Below are 25081 nucleotides of genomic sequence, written 5' to 3'. Positions count from 1 at the left end.
ACTTGGGATTATGCTGGGTTAAGAGCCTGAGCCAGCTCAGCACTACATGGGCCCTGTGGAGGGCCCAGTCAGGGCAACTTGAAGCAGGCACATCCTGGTTTCCCACTGTGGCACCCTGTTGGGAACCAGTGACCCAGGATTCCGCAGCCAGTGAATGCAGCAAGAGGGCACCGACTGAAGCAGCTGCGTGGGGAGCTCAGTGCAGGGTCCCGGGAGGCGTCCGTGTGGAGTCCTGTCACTCCAAGACAATGGGAGTCAGCCGGTCAGGCCCTGGATAGTTTGGAGGCCAGCCGCCTGGCTCCTTGCAGAAGACCTGTTGTTTCCACTCCAGCCTCCCCACAGGTCAAATGGGCCAAGGGCCTGGAGCATACAGAATGCACCTCGCAGGCACCGGGCGCGGGCTCCTGCAGGAGTGTCTTGAGGACAGGCCCTTCCCTGAACTCACAGGTTTAAGGAGAAGTGTTCCTAGCCGCCTCCAGTGGCTCTGCCTTGCTTAGGAATGCCCAGCTGTCACACTAGTTGGCAGCAGCTCAGAGCAGTCTGGCATCTAAACCCTTTGCTCACTCCCCTCTGGCTTGTGCAGCTCACTCCCTACACTTGCCTGGGTCCCAGGCCTCTGCTGTCTCTCACTGACTGTCGACAGCACAATGAATCCGGGTCATTTCATATTTTTTAGTTTACTTTTTTTTTTCCTGAGGTTCACCCCTACATTATCTTGGAGTCTGGGGGTTTGGGTGACAATTCCTATCCATGATACTTCTCATCTGCACCCACTACGCCATCGCTCTAAGCAGCTGAGGGCCCAGAAGCAGGCAAAGCATGCCCTCCTAGGCCAGCCTTCTGGCTTCCCCTCAGAGCTGCAGTGCTCTGCATCCCGCCTAGCCACTAGGCATGATAGCCGGGATGTGGGTGACAGAAGGCCACACATGTCGCACTTGGGGCTGGAAGGAGGCCTCGGCTTCTAAGGCACTTGCCCCTCTTGCAGAGGACCCAGACTGGGGTCCAGCACCCACACAACGGCTTACAACCCCTGTGATGCCAGTTCCAGGGGATCTGACCCGACCGACCGCTGGCACCAGCATACACATGGTACACTAACACAGACTCAGACATACACATAACAAAAGTCAAAGTTCAGAGAGCCCAGTCGTGGCAACAGCCCTGGTAGGAAAGTGACTCTGCATGTCCCAGGCTGTTTGGGAAGGGCAGAGAAACAGAAGGCGGCACACTGTGACTGTGTGGCCCATGACTGAAAAAAAGCTGCCAGGTCCTCCACAAGCTCCACCTGGCTGGCCTGAGGCACGTCTGGCTGTTTCTGTGAAGATGGACTCACCCAGGACAACTGTTCAACTTCTGGCTGCTTGTATCTCTTCGCCCCATCTTCCTCAGTACATTCCAACTTTCTTGACATGTCTATTTCTTAAACACTTTATTGTTTTTCTGATTACATGGCACATGTATAAATCCAAACATTAAAGAACCTGTAAAATGCTAATTTCCAAAATAAGCTCAGGCTGGGTGTGGTAGCACACACCTTTAATCCCAGCACTCAGGAGTCGGAGGCAGAACTCTTGAGTTCCAGGCCAGCCTGATCTATACAGTGAGCCCCAGACCAGCCAGAGCCACACAGTGAGACCGGGCCTCAGGAAAGGAACTCAAGTACTATAAAACAGGTGCTGTAGGAGATTGGTACCTGGTAACCAATCCCATCCCTGCAGAACCCCCCAGGACTGCTGCTTTCACACTACAGCAGCTCCTCAGACTGTCTCTGGGCACAAGACGACAACTTTACAAAAGCAAACACCAGCTGTGGTGGTACACACCTGTAATCCCAGCTCTAGGGATGAGGCAGGAGGATCACAAATTCAAGGTCATTCTCCTCATAGGTAAGCCATCTGTGCATTTCACAGCTTCCCATTTCTACACATAAAAGCTTAAACCTGCTCCAATTGTGCATACATATATTTATTAGGGTTGAGTTATGAAATTCATGACGGCCATTATTTAATGCATTAAACACAGCAGTTTCACATGGCCACAGTCAGCTGTTCCCACCAGGAGACATCTGGAAGGCTTCCCACCTTCTGCCATTTTAAATAGCTCAGCAGAGAGCGTCCTGCACGTTCATTATAAAATGCAAACATTTACCCCAGAAGCACCATTTCTTTCAGAGGAATGTAGTCAGAGCTGCCATTTGCAGTGGAAATGGAGGCCATAAAAGCTGAGCACAAACCAGCACCCTCCCCCATACCACAGTGGGCACATTCAGCCCTGGGTCATGAGTGTGAAGACCCTGCTTCAGAACCCAGTGAGCACCCAGCACTGCCAGAGGCTGGGGAAGCACTGGGAAGATCTGTTGGAAAGACTGCTAAGGACCTTTCTAGAACCTTCTAGAGTGACAAAACAAAGCCCCCTCACCACTGCTGTCACTGCGAAGACAGCATAGCACAAGTCACTGGCGCTTCCGAGCAGGCCGATTCCGAGCAGGCCACTTCCTCTTGGGTCCAGTCTGGGGCCGGTAGATCCTACTGTGGTCACACTGCAGCTTGTGTGTGGTCTTCTTGTGGCAGGCAATGTGCACCAGCTTCAGGTTCTCAGCAGTGAAGAGCAGGCTGTAGAAGTACTCCCAGTTCACCTCCCTCCCGTCCTGGACCGCTCCGGCCAGCGTGGGCACCACGGTACGCTTCTTCTCGATTCTGCCAAGGCAGGGGGAGACAACCCATCTGCTCTCAGGGCCACACGCCACAGAGTGCTGTGCATCTCCCATCAGCCTCGGCTGCTCACAGCACAGTGTCAACCACAGCAGACACCCTGCTGTCCTGACTGGGTTCTTCTCAACTTGACACAAGCTGGGGTCATGGAGGAAGAGGGAGCCTCAGTTGAAAAACAAAACAAAACAAAACAAAACAAACAACAACAAAAAAAAAAACCTGCCTTTATCAGATTGGTGTGTGTGCAAGTCTGTGAAGCATTTTCTTGATTAATGACTGAGGTGGGAGGGCCCAGCCCACTGTGGGCAGTGCACCCCTGGGCTGCTGGTCCTGGGCTGTGTAAAACGCAGACTGAGCAAACCAGCAAACGGTGCTCCTCTGTGGTCTCCACATCAGTCCCTGCCTTGAGTTACTGTCCTGACCCTTTCATGATGGACTAAGCTTAAACCCTTTCCTCCCCAACTTGCTTTTGGTCAGTGATTTATCACAAGAGAAACCCTAAGAGCAGGTGTGAGGACCTTGAGCATTCCTGAGGAGCCTAAGCTTCGAACAGCCCAGCAGCAGTAAAATGGACAGGACTCAAAGATGAGTCAGCAGAGGATCCCAACACCACTTGGCAGATGGTGACACTGCCATCCCTGACGGGCTGTGGGCACAATCAGTGTGGCAGGGCCCTTTGCAAGCAGTGCTGCTTGTCTTACTTTGCAAACTCCAATAGTGGGCACTGCTTAACACACTGAAAAGAATGCAAGAAGGCCAGGCCACGGCCCCTCAAATGCCACTCAGCGGAGCCCAGCACTCACCATGTGCAACTACCTCTCAGCCCCTGGTGACTCCTGTCTGTATCCATTTTACACAGGTGCCCAAGGACCCCTAAGCCTGTATCTCCCACAGGCATGTGACCCACATATGTATGACCAGCATGGCACAGAAATGGCAAGCAAAAACAGAGTCATGTTACTTCAGAGCCACAGAGATCGGGACATCTACAGGGAGCAAATGCAAGTCTGCTCTGCAGAGACACTTTGTCATCAACAGAAGAGTGACCACCAAGAGAGACTCAGGCCCAAAACAGTGGCAAAAGCAGCAGAGTGGGAGCAACTACCACCTCATGTTTATCTGATCAAGCCCTGAAGCCTGGAGGCCCAAGCCCTTGCACAGTGGCCTGCTCTGGTCAGGGTCCACTTCCTGGCTTGTCCTTATATAGCACTGAGAACACGCTCTCCCGCTCACAGGAACATCTGTGCTCAGTGGGCTAGTCTGCTCCTATGACGTCATTTTACCTTAGCTGTCTCTCCCAGAGGAGCTATCTCCAGACACGATCTCACTGGGTGACAGTTTCATTGTGTGTCTGCGGTGGGAGGAGCCACAATTGAGTGGCTCCTTCCACAGAAGGAAGTTACCCCAGAACAGCAACACTGATCCAGAATATGCAAGCAGAGCCAGTGTAAATAAAGAGGGTGGATGGCAAGGAGGTCCCAGCAGGCCCACGGGAATCCAGGAGACTGCAGAAGAGAATCAGAACTCTCCAGGACGAAAGACGAGCCCCAGCAGAACCAAAAACAGAGGTTTGCCCTGGGTGTACATCACTTTCAGTTAAGGGAACCAAACCAGTCTCCACTGGAAAGGCGGAATACTGACTGACAGCAGCTCCCATGGGACGCAGGAAACAGTGTCCTCAGCCTCCCTCACGGGAAGTGCAAAGGGACCTAGACACCTGTCATGGCAGACTGAGTGTGAGACAGCCACTCTGCACTCCCCCTGTTGTAGAAGAGAGGGAGTTGACCTGCAGAGTCTCCTTACAGAGCACTAGGCCCACTCATTAGCCCAGCCACAGCAGGACCAGGGAGACACAGGAGGCAGTGAGGAGAAGCAGGTGGCACAAGTAGGTGCTGACCATGAAAAAAAAAAAACCAGCCTTAGAAGAGGGTGCGTCCAGAATGCACAGTGAGACCAGGCAAACAGGTACTACCGCAAACAGCAACTGAGGTTAATTCAAACCCACTTATTCATGCTACAATATATGGAATAGATACTGAATGTCCAGACACTGGGACAACGGACCAGGGCAGGACAGTCTCGGCTAGACAAGACAAAAGGCAACCAGCATGCCAACAAGAGACATTGCCTGACGGCAACGGAAACCCAGCCGAGGGAAAGGTGAGGCCACAAACAGTGAGCATGGAGAGGCTCAGCCTCTCACAGGTGCCAGAGCACAAAAAGGATGAGCAGAATGACATGAAGGGACAGAACAGCCCTGGGAACCGCAGGAGCTGCCAAAGACTAACACATCAGAATACTCAGTTCACACTGACCTCAAAACACTAAAGTCAGGGGCAGCTGGACACGTGTAGCCTTGAGGGTATGTTAAAGCACAGAGGAGACAAACTAGAGAACAGGAGAAACTACAAAAGGAGCAGAAAGTAGAAAGAAAAACAAAAGCAAAAATCGCCGCGGTTAAGCAGTTAAGCACCTGCAGAGGAATGGCAGAGTCTCAGAGTCTTGCACACTTGGGCCTGCAGCTAGTGGGCTGAACACAGCAGGTCAGACCCTGAAGAGAGGGCCTAGTCTTCTAGGGCTTACCACAGCCGCCCTGTCTCTTCATGATAAAAGATATCAGAAGTGTGCCAAAAACACAGCAACATGTTAGTGCCCAAGACAAGAGGACAATGAGCAAGCGAAGCAGCATGAAAACCAGGAATGGCAGAGAGCCACAAAGAGGCCACAGCCTTCCCAGAAAACAGGAAGCAAACAAGAGCAGCAAAATGGGCGCTCGCCTCAGACAGGAAGATGCAGAGGCACAGTTACACCGAGTGGTGGCGAGGGCACGAAGCAGCTAACATATGTGTAGAAGGCTGCAAATTCTCCAAAGGGGCCCATAGCTCTCATCTCCCCAGAGAGACTGGAGAACCATGGCAGTCTTTCTCACGTGTACCAGACCCCCTCGTGATGCTGGGCGGGGTCTATGTGTGCATTCCTCATGAGCTGTGGGTACACCCAGCCCACAGATCAGACAGTCTGCAGGGAACTGGGGACTGGTGTTTCCTCTCAGAGAGCACCCAAGTGTCACCGGCATGGAATAATAGTGAGTACTGAGAACGGCCTAAGCGCCCAGCAGGCAGACAGACGTGAAGCTAGAGTCTGCACACAGGCGAAGTCTGTGCTGTTCACCCAGGCTGTGTAGATGGACAGAGTGCTGCAGAACCAGAGAGGAGCAGGCAGCACTCATGTATCCTGGGAAAGGTATACAAGAGGCAGAGTTCAGGACAGTGGTTTCCCTGGCAACAGGGAGGGGGCACTGAGTATAGAGGGATAAGGGGTCCCCCAACTATAACTCACTTTTTATATACTTTTAATAATTTTGATTCCAAGAGTCGGGTAGCCACTTGGAGGTACTTAGGCACTCTGCCTTCATAAAACAAGGTCAAGGGAAGTTACAGTCAGGAGAGTACTGCAGCCACAGAAACACGTCACTGCCCTGCCCTGGTTCATCAGAAGAGGCTGCAGCTTGCCCAGCTGTGAAACCATCCTGCTGGCCCTGACCTCCCACACCATGGCCCTAGAGCCATCATCTCTGAGCTAAACACACAGTGTGCAGCCTCTTGGGGCCCGACACTGGGCCATGAAGACCAGGCCACCAGAACAACCCACACACAGATGGGGGCCGAAGGGCAGAGGGACAGCTCCACATCAGGCACAGCTGGTAGGACAGCAGCGTCTGTCCAGAAGCCCCTCCATGAAGCATGTGGGGGTCTGTCCCTGGGCCTGAACCACACAGCTGTGATGTCCAGACCTGAGATGTCTGAGCAGGGACAGCACCCCAACCAGACGTGGGTCAGTTCTAATTAGTGAACTTGAATCTGGGTGACAGACACTCACATATGATCCAGGTTCCAGGTGCTGAAGACAATCCGGCTCTCCCTGTTGCCATAGGGGTTGATGGAGTGCTTGGAAAGACAGCTCTCCAGGTCAAAGGGGCCCTGAGGTGACCAAGGGCAGGGTTAGAAAGGCAGGAGTGAGGAACCGTATCACTGTCCTCCCAGCCAGCAAGCTTGCTAAGGAGCAGACCCCGAGAGTTCAGCTCATGAACAGACACTGGACCCAGGCACGGTGGCAACACCGGTACCCCCAGCACTAAGAGGCAAAGGCAGGAGGGTCTGGAGTTTCAGGCTAGGGAGGTGGCTTAGTAGGAAGAAGCACTTTCCACACAAGCCTGAGAACCAAGTTTGATCCCTGGGGCCTGTGGAGAAGCCAGGCATGTTTGTCCTCTGCCCAGCCCCATGCTGTGGCAAGTGCACACTCTCACACAGAAACATCACACATCCACAAAATCAACTACTAAATCAGCCTAGTCTAGGCTCAACCACAGGATGAGGAAGACCTCATCTTCAAAAAACAAAACTGTCTGCTGCTCAGCTGAGATTGGAAATTCTCTCTTTGAGGGCTTAAGAACACTGACTATTCTAGAGGACCTGGGTTTGACTCCCGGAACCACATGTGGCTCACAACCATCTGTGCCTTCAGTTCCAGGGGACCTGACGCCCTCTTCCAGCCTCCACAGGCACACATGCACACAGACATACACACAAGCAAAACATCCATATGCATAAAATAAAAATGTTTTTAATAGTCTGTCTTTGGGATCCTACCCCTGACATTCTATTACCCCTGATCTTATACTCTGAGTTTCCAAACGCTGAAGGCATTTCTGTCCATTACTAGAGATATCACCCTTTCCTAGGTACCTCTTCAGGTCCACGTAAGAGCAGCCCTGTGGTTCCCAGCATGTTCCTGTGCTCCTATGGACCACATCCTAACACCCCAGCGGCTGCACACCCCCACCCCAACTTCCTTCTGCACTTTGGCCGTGAGCAACACCAGCATCTCCTCTTAGGCCAGCGGCTGAATGTCCCCCCTGCCTCTCACTCTTAGCAGCCCAGTACAGAGGGCACAAAGCTTACCTGGCAGGAAAACCAGCCTTCTGGAGTACAGAGGCGGCTGCTGGCCTCAGCACCTCTGTCGAAATAGCTGCCATTGTACTGCATGGACTTGAGTTTCTGGCTCATGGAACTAAGGACCCGCACGTATTCTTCTCGAGCTTCGGCATCCACCACAGAGGTGTAAGCACTCACCTGCAAGAGTGAGCCAGGGGCATCACTGAGCCTGAGCCCAGGCCCTGCCCGGGCCCGAATGCCTGCATTCCGTTACAACCTATGCCATGCAGTGCTCGTCAGGAACCTGCCCCAGCCCTGTCCTAGTCAGAGGGTCTGACCACTGCTCAACTGTCACAGCCGAGGAATCCACTCTGGGCCCATGAAACGGACTCGACCATACTACCCATCAGCTGGGAAAATGAAACAAAATCAGGCCAGGGGGAGTGGTCCACACCTGTAATCCCTGCTCTTGGGAGGCTGAAGTAGGAGAGTCAAAAAGGCTAGCTTGGTCTACATAGCAAGATCCAGTCTGAGAAAAAAGTCAAGATCACGTAAGTCAGCAAGAGCAGTGTCCCCTCCGCTGGGTGAGCAGCAGTGACCAAAGGGGCTCCAGTGCCTGCACCTGAGGGCGTATCAGGACCAGTCAAAGCATCGTGCGGGGCAGTCAGCCAGGCTGCCTCAAGTCCACAACACGAGCCACCAGATCCCGGCAGCCACGTCCCCTGAGTGGCTGAGGCTGGGTACAGAGGCACAGAGGTAGCACACAGCCTCTTCAGTGCCCTGCAGCACATTCTACGTGCCAATCGATGAGGAGCCTCACATGAAAATGAGCAGACAATGAAAACCAAGCTGACTCTACTTTGGGAGAGAGGAAGGTGAAAGGTTTAAAAACAAACAGAGCCCGGGGTGGGAGGAACCCACACCTGCTGTCCCAGCTGCCTGGCCACCCGGGCTTTGCTGGCACCTGCCGAGCTTTGGTCATAGTCCAACAAACTCAAGCCCTATGAAGCTCTAGGCCCTCCTGTCTACCCAGGGCTGGTTACTGCCACCTGGGAGAAACCTGGACAGAGCAGTTAGGCGTGACACACCACTGTTTCCACTGTCTGCCACAGTGATCCTGCAGACCTCACTCCAGCAGGGAGGAGGGCAAAAAGGGCCGGGTCACAGCAGCTTAAGAAGGAAGTTCTAGGGCACGCCCAGTAGAGACACAGCCTGAGAGCCCAGAAGGCCCAAAGCAGGCAGTCAGTGTCCACAGTGACAAGAGCACAGCCAAGGTGGTCAGGACTTCAACCCAGCTGGTCAGGCAGGTCCTCCATAACCATGGGAAATGGAGGGGTGGGGGGGATTCAACACAGCGGGGGGCTCTATGAACACACATGTATATTAGGTTTTCCCCACAGATGCTAACACTTAGCTCAAGCTAAACTACAAACAGCACCGGAAGACGCAGGTGGAGGGAGCGAATGAGTAGGAAAGCAGCCAAGACACTCAAGGTGACACACTGTAATAGACAGGCAGATAGAAGAGCCCAGGCCTAGGCCACTGTCCAACTACGATGCAGTTACCCGAGCTTCTGCTAACAAATATGCCTAAGAGGAGAGCAGGGAGAAAAGGGTCCCCAAGCACCAAGCTGCTGTCCCGAAGCCACGCATCCGGTGCTCATCTGTCCAGATGAAGGAAGATGTGGAGCCCAGTGCAGAAAGGCACAAGGGCTCACCTGGAGAACCGCTCCTCCGTGATGGGCGCCTCGTAGCCTCAGTCTGGGCAGGTCCCACTGACCACAGAGGGTTCCCTTCCACTGTGCACCTCACTGACATCATGTCTTCACTGAGAGGAAGCCAGGAAGAGGGGGCGCATCAGGGCATCAAGGACAGCCTCCTTCTGGAGTTCAGGCCAGGAGTAGCTGCACTAGAGCCACTGGCCACTCTTCCCAACGAAGGCCTTGGTCTACTCAAGAGCCAGAGCTGAGACCCAGCAGTCACTCAGGGTGTATCTACAAATCTCCCAAAGCAGAAGGTGTCTTCAGTCCTGTGCTCCGCTGTTCCAAGGTCAAAGGACTGCGCCGTGCCCAGAGGGGGAAAAACAAAGCGTTGGAAAAATACTACCACCAAATTACGAAGATGTCATCAGGACTATGGAGGAGACACAGGACACTTATGCATAATGGAGTTAAATTCGCATCAGAACAGACCAGCTGCACAAGTCTCCAGCTAGTGTTGCTCGGAAACAACAGGATCCCTGCCAAACAGAAGGGGGCAAGAGCAAAAGCTGAGGCTGCTGCCTCCGACCCTAATAAAGGACACAGCTCACACAGGTCCTAACGCCTGCTGGACAATGGGAGCAGAGGCTAAAGTGCAGAAGAGAACAGATGCATGAGACAGGAAGGTCTACTCTGGGGTGCACATGCCTTCTGCCGACTTAGTCACAGCCTTACAGATACGCAGCAGGAGAGGGCTGGCAAGCCCACCAACTGGTCAATCCTGTGCTGAACACTCACAGCATGACCTAACATGGCCTTACCTCTCTCAGGTAACCCCGGATTCGGCTCTCACAGCTATATCTTAGGTAGCCAGACTTATTCCTGAATCGAGACTCCAAACCTGCAAGAAAAATGACTCCCTGGAACCCACAGGCAGACTGTGACCGCCTGGTTTGTATCCCACACAGCTCAGGAGCCAAGAAGACCAGAGAGGGCCCAGGAGGGTCCCAGAGCCCGCATCCCTGCAGAGATACCCCACAGCGGTGAGCATGCTCTCCATCTGGGAGAGCTGTTTTGAGGCATCTCAAACACGGCAAAGACATTTCTGCTTGGCTGGCCCGCAAACCCTCAGATCTTAATTACTCAGGTTAACTCCATCAGGTGACCAAGCCAAGTGCTCACCGGCAGATAAATGGACAAAGTGTGTTCCATCTGTACAATGGGATGATACTATTAAAAGGCAGGGCGTTCTAACACTGGCCGCCCCCAGATGGCATGAAGGACAGCATGCTGCGTGAGATAAGCAGTGGGACAAGCACTGTGTGAGCCCACTCTCACGAGGTGCCTCATGGAGCATGGCAGGTGAAGGTGTCCAGTTTATTCAGCTGGAAACTGGAGAGAAGGAGGGGGTTGGGCTGCAGGGCCACAGAGCATGCGTGTGCAAGATGAAACGGGCTCCAAGAGCAACGCCAGGGATGACAACAGGGCAAGGTAAAGGTGCTTGAACATGCTGAGTGCCGCTGATTTCACACCATCAGAGTGCTATACAACAAATTCACCCAGCCACAGTCCTTAACCATTTAGAAAGCTTACATCTAGCCAGGCATGGTGGCACACACGTTTAATTCAAGCACTCGGGAGGGAGAGGCAGGTGGATCTCTGAGACTGAGACCAGCCTGGTCTACAAAGCAAGTTCCAGAAATGCTAGGGCAACACACAGAAACTCTTGTCTCAAAAATAACAAAACAAAAACCCTTAGATCTGAATTAAGTATGTAGTTTGTTCTCTGTTTTAAATGATTTAAATTTGTGCGTGTCTGCATGTGGCATAAGGAATGTGCAACAAGTGTGTGCGTGTCGTGCAGGTGCCCTCGCCCATGCGTGCAAAGGGCAGAGGTCACCACTGGTCACCTCCCACCATCACTCTCCATCCTTATTTCTTGAGACAGGCTCTCTCACTAAGCCTGGAGCTTACCGTTTGGGCTACACTGGCTGACCAGTGAACCCCAAGGGTCTGCCTGACTCTGTCCCCCAACACTGAGGTTAGACATGTGGTACCACACCTGGATTGGACATGGGTGCTTGGGATGTAGACTCAGGTCCTTTCTCATGCTTAGGCCTTCCTCATGCTCACTGCCCACTGAGCCATCAGTCCCTTATAGACTGTTTTCTCTTGTACTCCTTAGTGATCAACCAAGTACTACTTTCCCGGGATTACATTGCATCAGGTACCTTAACTGGCCTGGGGATGACAAGTCTATGGGAGAGACCCCCAAAGTTTTCTGGCCAGTTTGTCTAGCCTAACTGTCAGGCTCCAGCCAACGTGACCCTGGATCTAGGGAGGTGAATGGTATTCCTAAGTTTGATAGCCAGGGTTATCCTCCTCCTCTCCCTCAAATGGTGAGGTGGTAAATTACATGTTCTGTGAATTTTGTCATGATTTTTGGAAGAATGTTTTAAAAAATTAATTTTTAAAGGCTATTTCCAGGCTTCCAGGACACTGCTTGTACCATGATCCTGGACGGATGCCTTCCCACAGACACATTTGTTATCACTCACTCTAGAGGCCTATCCAGCCATGACTGAGAAGCACTAGGATCTGAAATAGACAGATATCCTCCTAAGTCTCTGCTCCAAAGAGGCCTTTCTCTGCCTTCTCCAGACACCCTGGCCACCATGGCTACCCGGACTTACCTTCAAACCAGGATGGGTCCTGCTCCCGGGTCTCAGCAGTGATGTTCTGACTCACATGATGCAGAAGGTCAGCCAGCAGCTTCTGCCTCAGCGGGGCCTGCTCGTCTGACAACAGCTGCTGTGCAGCCTGGATGACCCCAGCATGTGGCTCATTAAACACGCTGAGGAAGCGTGTGATGTCGCTCACATCTGCCACCAGCGGGAGGCAAACAGAAAAGCATTGGTGCTGTTCTGGCTCTACCCAACCCAGAGCCTGCCCTGGGCTGACACCTCCACTGGGCTGACATTACCAATTCCATGCTTCTGGGCACCTCCAGTCTAGAAAAGCACTACCCTGGCACACTTGCTCTTCTTCTGGCCTTCTCTCCTCCAAACCAACTCACCTCCTTTCGCCATTTCCTTTGGCCATTTTAGGTTTTCTAGCCCCTTTCCCAACTTTCCATGGGAGCCTTCCCACAAGTGCCTACAGTGACCTTTCTCCAACAGCTAAACACCAAGTGTATTCTACTAAGGAACTTAACCTAACAGAAACAAACAGAATTCAGTAAGACTTAAAGAGCACAGACCACAGCCAAGTGAGGCTGCAAGTCTGTTTTATAATCAAAACTCCACTGTGAGATCCACTGTGTTAGCAGGCTGAAGAAGTAAGTCTCTGTGATTATAGCAAGAGATGCAGAAGATGCAGGAGAAAACCTCGGGAAGGAGGACTTGCCAAGAGGTTCCTGGATAGTGTAAATGCACAGTGAAGAAAATGACAATCTGGATGCCATCAAAGTCAGAACCTGTGAAGCTGGGGGCCACATGCCTGGAATGCCAGCAGTAGGAAAAAGAATCAGTAGGCAGGAGAATCAGAAGTTTTAGTCCAGCCTTAGGACAGAATGAATTTAAGACCAGTCTCAGCTACATGTAACCTTGTCCTCCCCTTGGCCCCCAAAATCTGAACCTTCTGCTCTACTAAAAAGCATTAAAAGAGCAAGGCCAGTTAGCTCAGCTGGTTGGAGCTCAATTCCAATAAAAAGAATGAAAAGCCACACAACAGGAAATATTTGAAAACCATATTATCTGACATCGAACTCATAACCAGGATATTCTGTGGGGTGGAGTAAATACTTAAACAGCTTTAAAAATCCGATTAAGAAACACGAAAGACATGACGAATAACTTCACCAAAGAGCGTCTGCAGGTGGCAAATAAAAACATAGGAAGATGATATCCAATCCCATTAGCCACCGGGGAAATTCAGATTAAGGCCGCAAAGAGCTGTCATCATTTACTACCTAGAATAGCTTGAATAAAAACCATGATCCCTAACAGTGTTTCAATACTCATCTGTCAGAGAACAGCCCTGAGAAAGGGTTAGCCCTCCCCTCCCCTCCCCTGCCCTGCCCTGCCCAGCCCAGCCCAGCAGCACCTTCCCTCAATTCTTTCCCCTAGCTCTTGGCAGTTGCAAAATGAAAACCCACTGAAAATAGAGTCCTTCAGAAAAGCTTTTGACATTCGGCGTCCCTGACCTGATCTACTAGGCTCCTGCCTGGGCCCCTGGACCCGGCCTTAAACCGTGTAGGTCCCTCCCATCTCCAAAGTGTTCCTACTCACAGCCTTGCCAGGTCTGGCCAGCGGTGAGCAGCAGGAGCTCGGTGTCCTTGGGGAGGGTCGAAAAGGAATCGTCGGTCACCTCCGTGCCATCTTCGTACAGGCACAACCGGGAACCAGGGATCGGGAGCTGAGGACAGGAAGATCAACTTGTCCCACAACAGTCCTGGCCTCCAGACAGCCAGCTCAGGATACCACCTGACTGCAGGAGACCAGCGCCCATCCAAGCCCATTCAAGGGGAGGAAAACCGTGCGGGTGGTAGCCAGGGTTCCCGGCCCGCAGTGCCCACCCCGAATCCCCAGGCCACCTGGAAGCGGACGCAGCCCTTGCGCAGTAGCTCTTGGCAGCTCCGGGCCGCCACGCCGAACTTGCACGCGCTGTGTAGGGCTCGCAACTTGACGCTCTTGGGTTGGCTGAGCACCGCGCACATTGCGGGGCTGCTACCAGCGGTCTCTGCTGGCACGGGAAGAGGGTGACTGAGCCTCTGCAACACTCCCTCTCGGAACTGTGATGCGCAAGCGCGACCCGGAACGCTTTTCTCTACTTATGGACGTGCAGCCCGAAATGTCCGGGTGTGGGACCGGTCCCCAGCCGGATTCCTCTCGGTGTGGCTGCGCGCGCAGGCGCCGCCGGGCGGAAGCACAGGCGTACAGCGCGGGCCGGCCTGGTTGCCATGGGAGCGCAGCTGCGGCCCGGGCGCTGGGCAGAGGCAGCCCGGGCTGCTCCTCCGCTGCCCTCCCCTCAGCTACCCGGGGTGGGGGCGGCTGAACCTAGGTCCCTCCGAAGGTAACGGAGCCCGGGATCGCAGTGTCCTCCTGCTCTTCTCCGCGACGCTCTGTGACCCCGCGCGGCCTCGGTCCTCAGCAGGCGCCCGGGGCGGAGGCTCCCTGACACCTGGCCTTGGAGGGACGCGGCCGATTCCGGCTGGAGGCCTCCGGCACCACATCTCGGCCTTAGTGTCGAGACTAAGGAATTGGGTTCGAGCCTCACCTTGTCTTCTTCTGGATGCGTTGCTGAACAAGAACAGTTACCACGAGACTTAAAGGCGGTAGCTCTGGCCCCGGGTAGGCTACACGTCGATCCGAGTTGTTTGGGGGGAGGGGAGGTTGTTAGTTGGGGTTGGCTTGACATGCTTCTTAATCTTTAAAATTCTCTAAAGCGCTTTCAGTCCTTAAGATTAATTGTTCCCAAATCCTACTTAATATTGTTAACATTTACATTTTCTTGAAAAGAAAACTGGAAACACTTTTCATTTCCTTGTAACAAAATGTTTGGAAGTTGCTACATTGAGTTTGGGTTAGGGCTGGAAAGACGGCTTTAAATCGTAGGCTCACAACCAAAAATAGAAGAGTTTTGGCGTTGGTACAGTTTGTAAGTAATGCTAGGTTAAATGTCACCTGACACTGCTGGCTGGACATTACCCACCTCCGTCGAACAGCTTGTAGCCCAGCACTGCGCGGATCCGGATGTGTCTGTGGTGGGTTTATGCAAAGGAAAGGAGTAGGAAGGTCTCCTGCCGTGTATGGTCTGAAGAATGAATGCCTTTGCAGATGTCCTTACTCAGGCCCTGGCGGTTTTAGGCTACACTACCCCCACAGCACTCTTGCCAGGGTCCTCAATATCTGTTATTTGTTCTGGTTTTATTGGGGATACACTTTATCTGCCTTTAACATTCTGTTCCTAAGTCTCTGTGCTCCACAGAGGGTGCTGGTTAAGATGGACTCAGAGCCGTTTGAGCACAACTCTGTCAAGGTAGCCAGGCCTCCTCTAGATCCTCCTTCAAAGTGCTGGGATTAAAGGTATTTGCTACCACACCTGGTATAGGCCAGCCTCTTGAGGGTGATCAAAGACTTGGAGAAGTCAAAACCAAGGATGTACCTTTAAGTATTCATTAAATTTGGCTGTTCTCTAGAATTTAAGTCATAGCCAGACATAGTCACATGCCTAATCCTAGTACCTGAGATGCTGAGGCAGGAGGATCTCTGTGAGTTTGAAGCAGGTCTAGAGTACATACCAAGTTCTAGGCCAGTCAGGGCTCTAAATGAGAACCTCTCTCAAAAATAGAAACAAAAAGTCAAGACGAGAAATGAGAATGAGGAAACAAGGTGTCGGGATACAGTTAGCACTTTAATTTCTAGATGGAGGCCACCTAGGGTTTTAGAATTAAGACCTGGATAGAGGTGACCGAAGATAGATTTAAAGAATGTTTGTCTGGCAGGAACATAGGTCAAGCAGGCAGTTGTGTCTGTCTCGAATAGAGATAGAGAAGAAGGGCTGAATCCAGTAAGACTTTATACCATGCTGCCCCATGAGTGCTGAGGGGAGTGTCAGCTCTGAACTCAAGACCTGAGTGACCTAAGAATGTGGCCACAGGAGAAGCATATTAACTCACCCAGCCATGCTTATGTTCTGCTCCCATTTGCTTTCTGGGTCAGTTTCCTCCACTCTGCTGTGACAGCCACAGGAAACTTGCGGGGTGGGGAAGCATCTTTAACACTGACTTGCCGTTCTAAGTAATAATTTAGTACATACATTCCAACAACAAAACAAAGCAAACAAAAACACCCTAGCAAACACCAGACAGACGTTGAGTCTTGAATTTTTTTTTTTTTTTCAAATCTGGTGAAAGTAAGAAAAAGCTTTAGATTATACATCAAACATGTTCACATGAGCCAGGTTCCCCGTGGGATAGTGTGGATATGACACTATACCAAGCATTTCAGTGATGTAACTTATTCCAAGAAACGTCCAGTGGACTTCTTTGTCCTGTATTAGGAGTGCTTTTTTCTTCTGATGATTTACTTCACCAACAGCTGGCTTGCTTAGCAGATATTTGATTGGCTTGGTGGCTGAGAAGTAGCCACGAGGCCATAGGCATTTTAGGCTGTCAGTGTGGTCACATTTGAGGGCCTGTGTGTTCACTGGCCATGCTACTACCCAAGGTTAGCTTAGCTTGGCCACAGCCTCCTCTGCGGGTAGCCTTGGCAGCCCTGGGCTGTAGTGCTAAGAATCTATGGGGAAAGAGCTCCTTGCTGTGGCCTCTATAGACAGCCCTGGCATTTGAGGGTTACCAGTTACTTCCGGAAAAATGTGTGTCCCCATTCATGAACCTCACTGTGCAGGGGTGTGGAATTCGGGCTGTCCAAGCCTAGGAAAGTGCCAGCAGGCCCCAGCCAGCAGTAGCTGGCCCCAGCAGAGTCACTAGAGCAAATCTCACTCTGTGCTATTTTTCAACATGGAGAGCAGGATGCCAAGCAGCAAAGTAGACAGCACAGCATTACATCATCCAAATAACAGTGGTGAGCTAGGATACAGGTGAATTCCCTGAAAACAACTACATTGAAAGAGTCATTCAGCCAGTTTTTCCTTCTCAAGCTCCCCCAAGCTTGGCCATGTCCCCCTCAGCTTGGCAGCTTGACTTCCAGCAGACTTTCTGTTAGAATAAGTGTGCTACTCTTCCTTCACTAGCACACGGGTGGTGTGGGGCAGGGCCTGCCCCCATGCCTCCACTGAGGGCTAAATCTAAAATTTTTGTCTGGTTAGAGCCCATTCTTTCCCAGCTGGATTGTCTAGGTTCAGGGGGAGGGGAGGGGAGCCAGCAAAGTGCCTATTAGCCATCTCTGGGTGGTTTTCCATGCACTCTCAGGATCTGAGAGCCAGCAGATGACCCTGGCCCAGCCTGTTCTCAGATAACACTTTAAAATGTCCTGGGTCAGGCTCTGGGCCCGACTGCCCACTTCTGCCCTGGTGCATCTAAGAGAACTGCTTTCTTCAGGGCTGCAAAGTGCCGCAGGCAGCTATCACTACACTAATCAGGCTGCTCCTCCATGCTCATGGATAGTTGTCAGTCTCCTCGGTAATGCAGAAGGGTGCTTAGTACCCTACCAAGAGCTTTGGTTTTGCCAGGAGGGTGTCTATCACAAACTGGATGACATAGAAAACAGAAATTTATTTCAGAGCTAGAGGGCTGCATCAAAGTGGCAGCAGGGGCAAAAGCAGCTCTGAGGTCCGGGTCCTTCTTCCCTTTCTAGCTTCTGATGGTTCCAGTCTCTGTCAGCATATAGCCTCTTCCCTATGTGTATCTGTGGCTATGTTTACTGGAGTGTGTGTGTGTGTGTGTGTGTGTGTGTGTGTGTGTGTGTGTGTGTGTTTCTGGAGAGGAAGCCCACACTTGGTCTTCTGTACGCTGGGCAACCACTATACCTCTGTGGTGCCCACCCCCAAGATCCTTTTCTTTTCTTGAAATTACACCCGCCACATTGAGTCCTCCAAGTAGGGTGACATTAATTTATCACATCTGCAGGGACCCCTGTAAGGTCACATTCACGTGCAGCAAAGGCAGGGTCTATTCATCGGTGAGGATGTAATTCAGCCTGTAGCACAGGTCAGACTTTGGGGAACATCAAAATTCTTTAAATGGTGCATTAAGTAGAATTAGAACATCCATTTATATATATATATATATATATAAAAAGTTCTGCAGATGAACTAACCTTTTCAGAGTGGTGGGTCTAGTACTTTGTGGCGTTCCCTGCATGGCATGAGCTAGCACTGCATCTGACTTAGTTGAATCCCTTCACAGAACTCTTCCCTGCTCTTCTGAACAGCCCGCTGTGCAGAATGCCCCACAAGATTGGATTTGTAGTGGTCAGCTCTTCTGGACATGAAGATGGCTTCAGTGCCCGGGAACTGATGATCCATGCTCCGACTGTCAGTGGGTGGAGGTCACCAAAGTAAGGCTGAGCTGAGGGGCAGGGGTCACCAGAGTAAGGCTGGGCTGAGGGGCGGGCTGAGAGCTCATCTCTGAGTCTGAATACATGGCAGGCTTACCTCATATCTGAAGCATGAAATGCATTTCCAGTCAGCTTTATAGTATATTTCAGTGACAAATAAATTAAATCATTAAAATTAAAGTGTGTTTTTGCTCATGGATCCAACAAGCAGGCCCCCCTCCCCTCTGTGCCTGAGCTCTGAGGGACAGAATTAAAATAGATGGGTTAGAGCAGCATTTGCTGGGCTGTAGTGCTGAGCTTCCTGTCACACACACACAAGGCATGCTATCCCCTATACCTACCAATCCAGGTGCCACTGGAAAGGCCAGGGCAGCCCCATGACCCCAGCCACACCCACTTTCCTCCCAAGCTCCTCCTTTCAGTGGTCTCCTGCCTCCATCCAGCTGCAAAGGGTGAAGCTTCCACTCTCTCCCTTCTGCACATCCCTCTGCAGAGATCTTCAGCATTAGCTACATCTGCTCTGGAACTCCATGAAGGTTCTTAAATAGACACACAGGCTTCCTTTGTAGTGGTAACTGTGCAATCACACTGGCAAGGTGCTTTTGTCATTGCGTAGTGTTTCTTCAAGGTCAGAACTCACTCATTTTAGTAACATGCTTCCAGAGGACACTGAAGGAAAGATACCCTGGCCAGGAGACACGTATCCTCAGACAAATTGTCACCAAAATGGGCTACAGAAAGCATGCTTAGGGTGCTGCTGGGGATGGGCATAGGATGGGGACGTTCCTGCCCTATCTTCCTCAGAGCCTGGGATCCACACTTAAAATCTCCAGAGCAAGAGACTCCCTGGAGTGTGGCGTGTGCTGGCGGCTTGAGCCTGCACACCAGGCTCACTTTCCAGATTTTTTTAATATTGTGTTTATGTCCATGCATGTGTCACTGCAAATGTGTGGAGACCAGAGGTCCATTGTGGGACTCAATTCTTTCCTACCACCCTGAGGACCCCAGGGATCAAACTCAGGTTGGCAGCAGTCCCCTTCACCCACTGAGCCGGTGTTCTTCAGAGCAATCTGCCCATCAGTGTGTGTTGTAAGGATGGGAGGCTTGGGATGTAGTACAGTGGGAAAGCCTGTACCCTGAGTTGTTGATGGTGGAGAACCGGCTGAGGTGTTAGCGGTGCCCAGGCTAACTCTGCCCCGCCCAGTTTGGAGGATGGCTCCGCTCTTGAACAGCCACATAGGGGCCTCACCTAGTAATGGGTTTTCTGAGCCTGCAAGACAACACATGCATGCACACACAGACACCACGGGTTACCAGGCACGATACTTGTGAAAGGAGGGGCCTTTCCTTTGTTCCTCGTGCCACAATGCCTGCCAGCTAATGTCTGTCGGTACTGTCCTTTTAACATACTGTACTGCTGAGTCATGGCCATGCCTTGCTGTGTGGGCTCCTTGATGCTCTAGCCAAGTCTTACTTGGAGCTCATACAATGTGTAGGTCCTGAGCCCCTGCAGCATTGAGCACACCCAGAAGTCACCTCCTGCACGTTGGCAGCCTGGCGTCCTGCCAGCAGGTGCTTCCCTTAAGACCTCCGGCTCCTGTGAGAACTCTGGTCTGCCTGAACAGCCCCATAAGAATAGTCGGTTATCTTACCAGCTTGAGGTTCCCCATGAGCCATTCGTCTAAACAGCCTGAGGTTAGGTCTGCAGCTTAGGCAGAGCCAGTTGGCCTTAGTCCAGGCTTTAGAAGGGAGGAAGACATACAGTCTTCTAGTCAAGTACAGCCACCCCACATCCGGCATGCTGCATCTCACACTTCCCTGCCTGGAAGCAGCAGACAGAAAGACTGCAGGCATTGCTCAGAAACCCAAAACTGCATTTGCTTTCAGATTCTGCCAGTTTCCACAAGAGATTGTTCTCCAGATGGTGGAGAGGTGTCGAATAAGGAAACTACAGCTGCTTGCTCACCAGTACATGATCTCCAGCAAGGTCGAGTTCTACATCAGTGAAAGCTTGCCTGAGTACTTGGTGCCCTACCAAGCAGAGCGCTTCCGCAGGCTGGGGTAAGAGGGAGATGCAGTGTGCAGTGACGCTGAGCGCGACGGCTTCATGGATTGCTCCTCTTGGCCCTTTGTGGTCTGCTTAATACACCTAAGAGTTCATATGCTTAACAAGCAGCGTCCCCACATATGTGGGGTTCAGCCATGGCTGCATCTCAGGTGGAAAGCTTTTCTCAGGAGCATCAATCGGAGCCTGATCCCGGAAGGTCCCTAGGTTTTTAGTTCAAGTCCTGTGGGGTTCATGGGTGTGGGACAGACTGCTCTGTCACCAGCACTTCAGTCATGGCTTTCCTTTCAGATATGTCTCTCTCTGTGATAATGAAAAGACGGGCTGCAAAGCCCGGGAACTCAAGTCTGTTTATGTGGATGCCGTGGGACAGTTTCTTAAGCTGATTTTTCACCAAAACCACGCCAACAAGTACAACATATATAATCAGGTGAGACTTGTGTGTATGCTTGAGGCTCTGCCCCGACACCACAGCACACACCCCACCCTCTACAGCCCCTCACCCCAAGTTCTGTGAGAGGATTGCTCAGGTGTCGCGGATGTACATAGTTAGGGTGCTCTCACAGGAGTGTCTGCTGCTCTCTGAAGCCAGGCTCTCCCATGTCAACTCTGGGCACATGATCACGGGGCATACAAGAGCCTCTGTGACTGCACCAGACTCAGACAAAAAAGTACAAAAAGCTTCCTGGAGGTTTCCGTGTCACTTGTGTGTAGTAGCTTGACTGTTCCCTCTCCCTGTTCACATTTGCTGAAAGCATATGTGACTTGCAGTTGGTTGTTTTGGCAGCGTGATCCAGAGGACGCCTCTGTCCGAGGCCAGTGCCCATGAAAGCAGCTTGCCAGCAGTTGGTCCAGCAGCACAGTCCACTCCAACTGCTGAAGCCACACTGCTGCCTTTTCTTTAGAATTGGAAATTGGGGCTGGGGTGTAGCTCAGTATTGGATTGCTAACCCAGCTTACTCAAAGGCTGAGTTCAATCCCCAGGACCCCTTCCCACCCTGGAAAAGGAGATCAGGCATCTCCAAAACCATATTGTGTGCACATTTATACCACTTGCTGCCTCTCCAAGAGGAGTAGCAACAAGCTGACAGACAGGTAACAAGCAAATGAGTTGTGAGATATCTCATGAGGCCCATTGTAGCATGGCCTCATGGGAAACTGGAGGGATGGTTTCTAATCTTTTTGTCTCCTTCCACCCCATCTGCATGTGTCTACCAGTAAGAACAGGTTAGGAACCTGAGCCACAGTGATTGTGGTGAAAGGGTGAGAGGTGGAACTCAGCCCCTGCGTTAGCTGTGTTAATGTAGTGTCTCTTCTTTCCTTTTTTTCCGGAGAAAGGTGGATGTGGACTTCTGCACTCTTCCTTGAGTGCTGGATCCTGGGAGACCCAGTTAAAGCTCTAGGTCAGCGACTATTGTTTTGGAAGCCTAGGGTCAAAGCCACTGGGTTGAGCATTAGAACAGTACTTCTGTTAATCTGTTGAGTCCCTCCCAGTCATGAACATCACTGACCCCACCACAAGGAGGAGTTGACTAATGGGCTTAAGACATTTCAAACATTTCAGACTTAATTCCTGCTGCTTTAACTATTTCTTAGGTGGCTTTGGTTGCAATAAATATCATTGGAGACCCTGCAGATTTTGGTGATGAAAGCAATATTGTAAGTATGGGAGTTTCATCCCTAAAGAAATAAAAAGAATTTCTATGATAGGGGGAATCATTTATTCTCATCACAAATACATCAATTCAGAAGGCCTCATACAACTAGGGAATGACTTTCAGATGGTTTAGCAGCCATTTTCCTTAAGAATTTTAGCTGCTCATCCAGAAGGCTGGGGCCACTGAGTCTTGTTGGCACCACTCTATTAAACAGTTGTAAAATTAAGACTTGTTTTGTGCTTTGTTTGCTGAGAGTCTAAGAAGGTATTTTGTTCCCAAAGACCTCTAGGGAGAAGCTGATTGACCATTACCTGGGCCACAGTCCCCACAATCCTGAGGACCCAGCCTTAGAAGGAACTTTTGCTGGGTAAGAATCCTCCCCCATTCCTCCACAAGATACTTCATAACTCCTCAGTCATCCCAAAGGATTGCACAGTCCAGGTCTACATGAGGCTTGGGTCAGCTGAGAGCAGATGAGGCGCTGGTTGGGCTGTCTTGTGTTTGTGCAAAGGTTAACGTTACTGTATCTCGCACACCTACCCAGTGCCACTCAGAGATGCTTCAGCTCTGTGTGTTCAGGTGTTAGCCTAGATCTAACACCTAGACCCAGAACAGTGATGCCATTTTCCACCGTGCCTCAGCTCTCGAGCCTTGCTACAGGGAGCCAGGAGTACCCTCAGCTGTATCACCACTGGGCAGCTCCCTCCTGATGGCCACACCTTGGTCTCTGCCCTCCCCAAAGTCTGAGCCTACAGAGCAGCTACAGCACACAGTTGCTCCAGCAGAGCTTCCATCTTCAGTGGGGGGCAGCCGTGCTTGGCCCCCAGGATTCTGAGAGGGCAGAGGCAGCCTGTGGCAGTGCTGAAATTCATTGTGTGAGAACCTGACTTGGCCCTGGGGTACTGTGGAAGAGTGGGTGTGTACCTGCCCTACAAATTCTAACTATGGCACCATGCAACTTGTGTGTGTGTGTGTGTGTGTGTGTGTGTGTGAAGTTTTAAAAAATATTTGTGGTGATTTCTGGGACATCATGGCAAAGCGTAGACTTGCAAACGGAGTGCTGACAATTAATGTGTACTACCAACCCTTACATTACTGGAGGGAAGGGTTCAGAACTGCTGCAGCTTCCATCACAGTCACTGGGCTGGTGGGAAAAGAGCCTGATTAAAGGGTGGGGAAGTGGCAGAAAGGACCTGGGGATTTTTAAATATGGTATATGCCCAAGTCCCATTTGAACTTATTATCATTCAAGTTTTCCAGCTACATTCTTAGTGACAAATATTTATATAAACTTTGCCTATATGTAAAATACCCAAGTCACAGCTTTATTTGGCTTACTTCATGCAGCTGGGGTACTAGATGTAAGACCCTGAAACTGCTCCCCTAAGTCTGTGTGGCGTGGTCAGGCATGTGTAATTTTAATTGCTGTGCTTTGTAGCCCCAGAATAAAGTTATTTACTGCCATGGTGTAAAACTTAAGAATAACAGTGATAGTCACAGACAGGTCATGGATGCTGAGTATGTCTGGGGCTTGGCCTGACATGGTTCTCAGTGAGGCACCAGGAGCGGGAGCCCTAGAGAGCTCATGGCTGCAGCCTGACCAGCCTCTCTGAGTCTCCTCCCTCATATGGGAGACCCTGTGAACAGTGCTGGAACCTTTCTTGACTGTTCAGCATGAGCTCTTGGCTCTCCTTACATGAAAGGTCATCTTCTGTCCTCAGGAGATCTGACTATTTCTCTCCACTTGATGACTTGGCATTTGATATGTACCAAGACCCTGAGGTTGCACAGATCATCCGCAGGCTGGATGAAAGGAAACGGGAAGCTGTCAAGAAGGAGCGCTATGACCATGCAAAGAAACTGAAGCAAGCAATTGCTGACTTACAGAAGGTACAGCTTCTGAAAACGTACCCTCATCTGCCTAGGGTAGCCCTCCTCTCCACCTCCTCAGGAGAAGGTTCCTAATGGCTGAGAAACACACCTGCAGCTAGAGTCCTGGGCAGGTAGAGTTGGGGTAGTGAGCGCCTTGAAGGTGAAGATGTGAAGCTGGAGCGGAGGCTTACTGCTCCTCTGGGGGTTGGACTGTCTTGGCCTGTGTGGGGATCCTGAGTAGTAGGTGCTGAGGCAGCACGCAGCACAGACCCCTCCTGCCCACACTTGTCCTGTGAGAGCAGATGTCTACCTTGTGTGCTGCAGGTTGGTGAGCGCCTAGGGCGCTATGAGGTAGAGAAGCGCTGCGCGGTGGAGAAGGAAGACTATGACCTGGCCAAGGAAAAGAAGCAGCAGATGGCACGCTACCGTGCCCAGGTGTATGAACAGCTGGAGCTGCACGGCCTCCTGCAGGCTGAGCCAGAGGTCAGAATGGGCCACAGGGAGGGAGAGAAGGGCTGGTCAGGGACCGTGCTCTGTGAGGGTGTGGGCTAAAGCAGGTCCTCAGAGTCATGTCAGTGAGCAGGCTTCTGCTGCAGTGGGGTCCTCTAGAGGTCACATACAGGACTAGAAGCCCAGGGTCAGGAAGACCACCCGCTGCCACTCACCAGGGAGCCCTCCGCACTGGCCTCCATGTTGTATGGGGTGTGGAGCCTGCACCGCACATCATGGTGTGAAACCCGCTGCAATAGTGTGAGTTGGTGGAGACAAGTTTCTGGCAAGACACTATCCCTAATGCTGTGGTTTGTACGGCAGATGATGAGCACATGGCGGGGAGGGGGCCCCTGCTGAGTGCAGGTGAGGGAGAGCTCTGGGTGCTGTGTCCAGGCGGCAGTCTCAGACTGCTGATGATGGGCTGCCTTCCGGCCAGTGGGAGCTCCAGTGGGACTTCTAGGGCAGACCCTGCCTGCCAGCGCTGCCTGTTTGTACTATGCGGAAGCACCTGACCAGCTCTGAACGGGGGCCCGGGCTCTGAACCCAGAGTCCTGCCCAAATGCCCATGCCTACTTGTACTTCCAGCACAGATGTGTTTGTAAAACATGCACAAGCACCCATGCTAAGTAG

The 25081-nt window shown here is 51.6% G+C and overlaps 2 protein-coding genes across 3 annotated transcripts in view; one reads left to right on the top strand and one right to left on the bottom strand.

Annotated features, from left to right (window-relative positions):
• Positions 1 to 1455: 1455 nt before the first annotated feature.
• On the bottom strand, positions 1456 to 14215 carry Dffb (DNA fragmentation factor subunit beta). The gene is made up of 7 exons (XM_055615298.1): positions 13939 to 14215; positions 13634 to 13760; positions 12038 to 12226; positions 10166 to 10245; positions 7673 to 7843; positions 6591 to 6691; positions 1456 to 2696 (listed from the first exon to the last, which is right to left on the bottom strand). Exons 1-7 carry the CDS (start codon positions 14059 to 14061, stop codon positions 2453 to 2455), a joined length of 1035 nt encoding a protein of 344 aa, XP_055471273.1. The 5' UTR covers positions 14062 to 14215; the 3' UTR covers positions 1456 to 2452.
• A 64-nt stretch (positions 14216 to 14279) lies between these two features.
• Cep104 (centrosomal protein 104) overlaps positions 14280 to 25081 on the top strand; it is a 35175-nt gene continuing 24373 nt past the window's right edge. Inside the window, exons 1-8 of one of the 2 annotated variants that reach the window (XM_055615190.1) lie at positions 14280 to 14695; positions 18239 to 18364; positions 20252 to 20425; positions 20721 to 20859; positions 22026 to 22088; positions 22369 to 22454; positions 23809 to 23977; positions 24284 to 24442. In XM_055615190.1, coding sequence (XP_055471165.1) covers positions 18252 to 18364; positions 20252 to 20425; positions 20721 to 20859; positions 22026 to 22088; positions 22369 to 22454; positions 23809 to 23977; positions 24284 to 24442 — 903 coding nt within the window. In that variant the 5' untranslated portion in view covers positions 14280 to 14695; positions 18239 to 18251. Of the gene's footprint in view, positions 14696 to 18213; positions 18365 to 20251; positions 20426 to 20720; positions 20860 to 22025; positions 22089 to 22368; positions 22455 to 23808; positions 23978 to 24283; positions 24443 to 25081 lie in introns of both variants that reach the window. The other variant, XM_055615188.1, reaches the window with a different exon arrangement.

Source organism: Psammomys obesus, unplaced genomic scaffold (genome assembly GCF_907164565.1).
Source record: "Psammomys obesus unplaced genomic scaffold, mPsaObe1.curated_primary_1811, whole genome shotgun sequence".
Classification (NCBI taxonomy): domain Eukaryota; kingdom Metazoa; phylum Chordata; class Mammalia; order Rodentia; family Muridae; genus Psammomys; species Psammomys obesus.
This window is presented reverse-complemented; position numbering and strand designations above follow the sequence as displayed.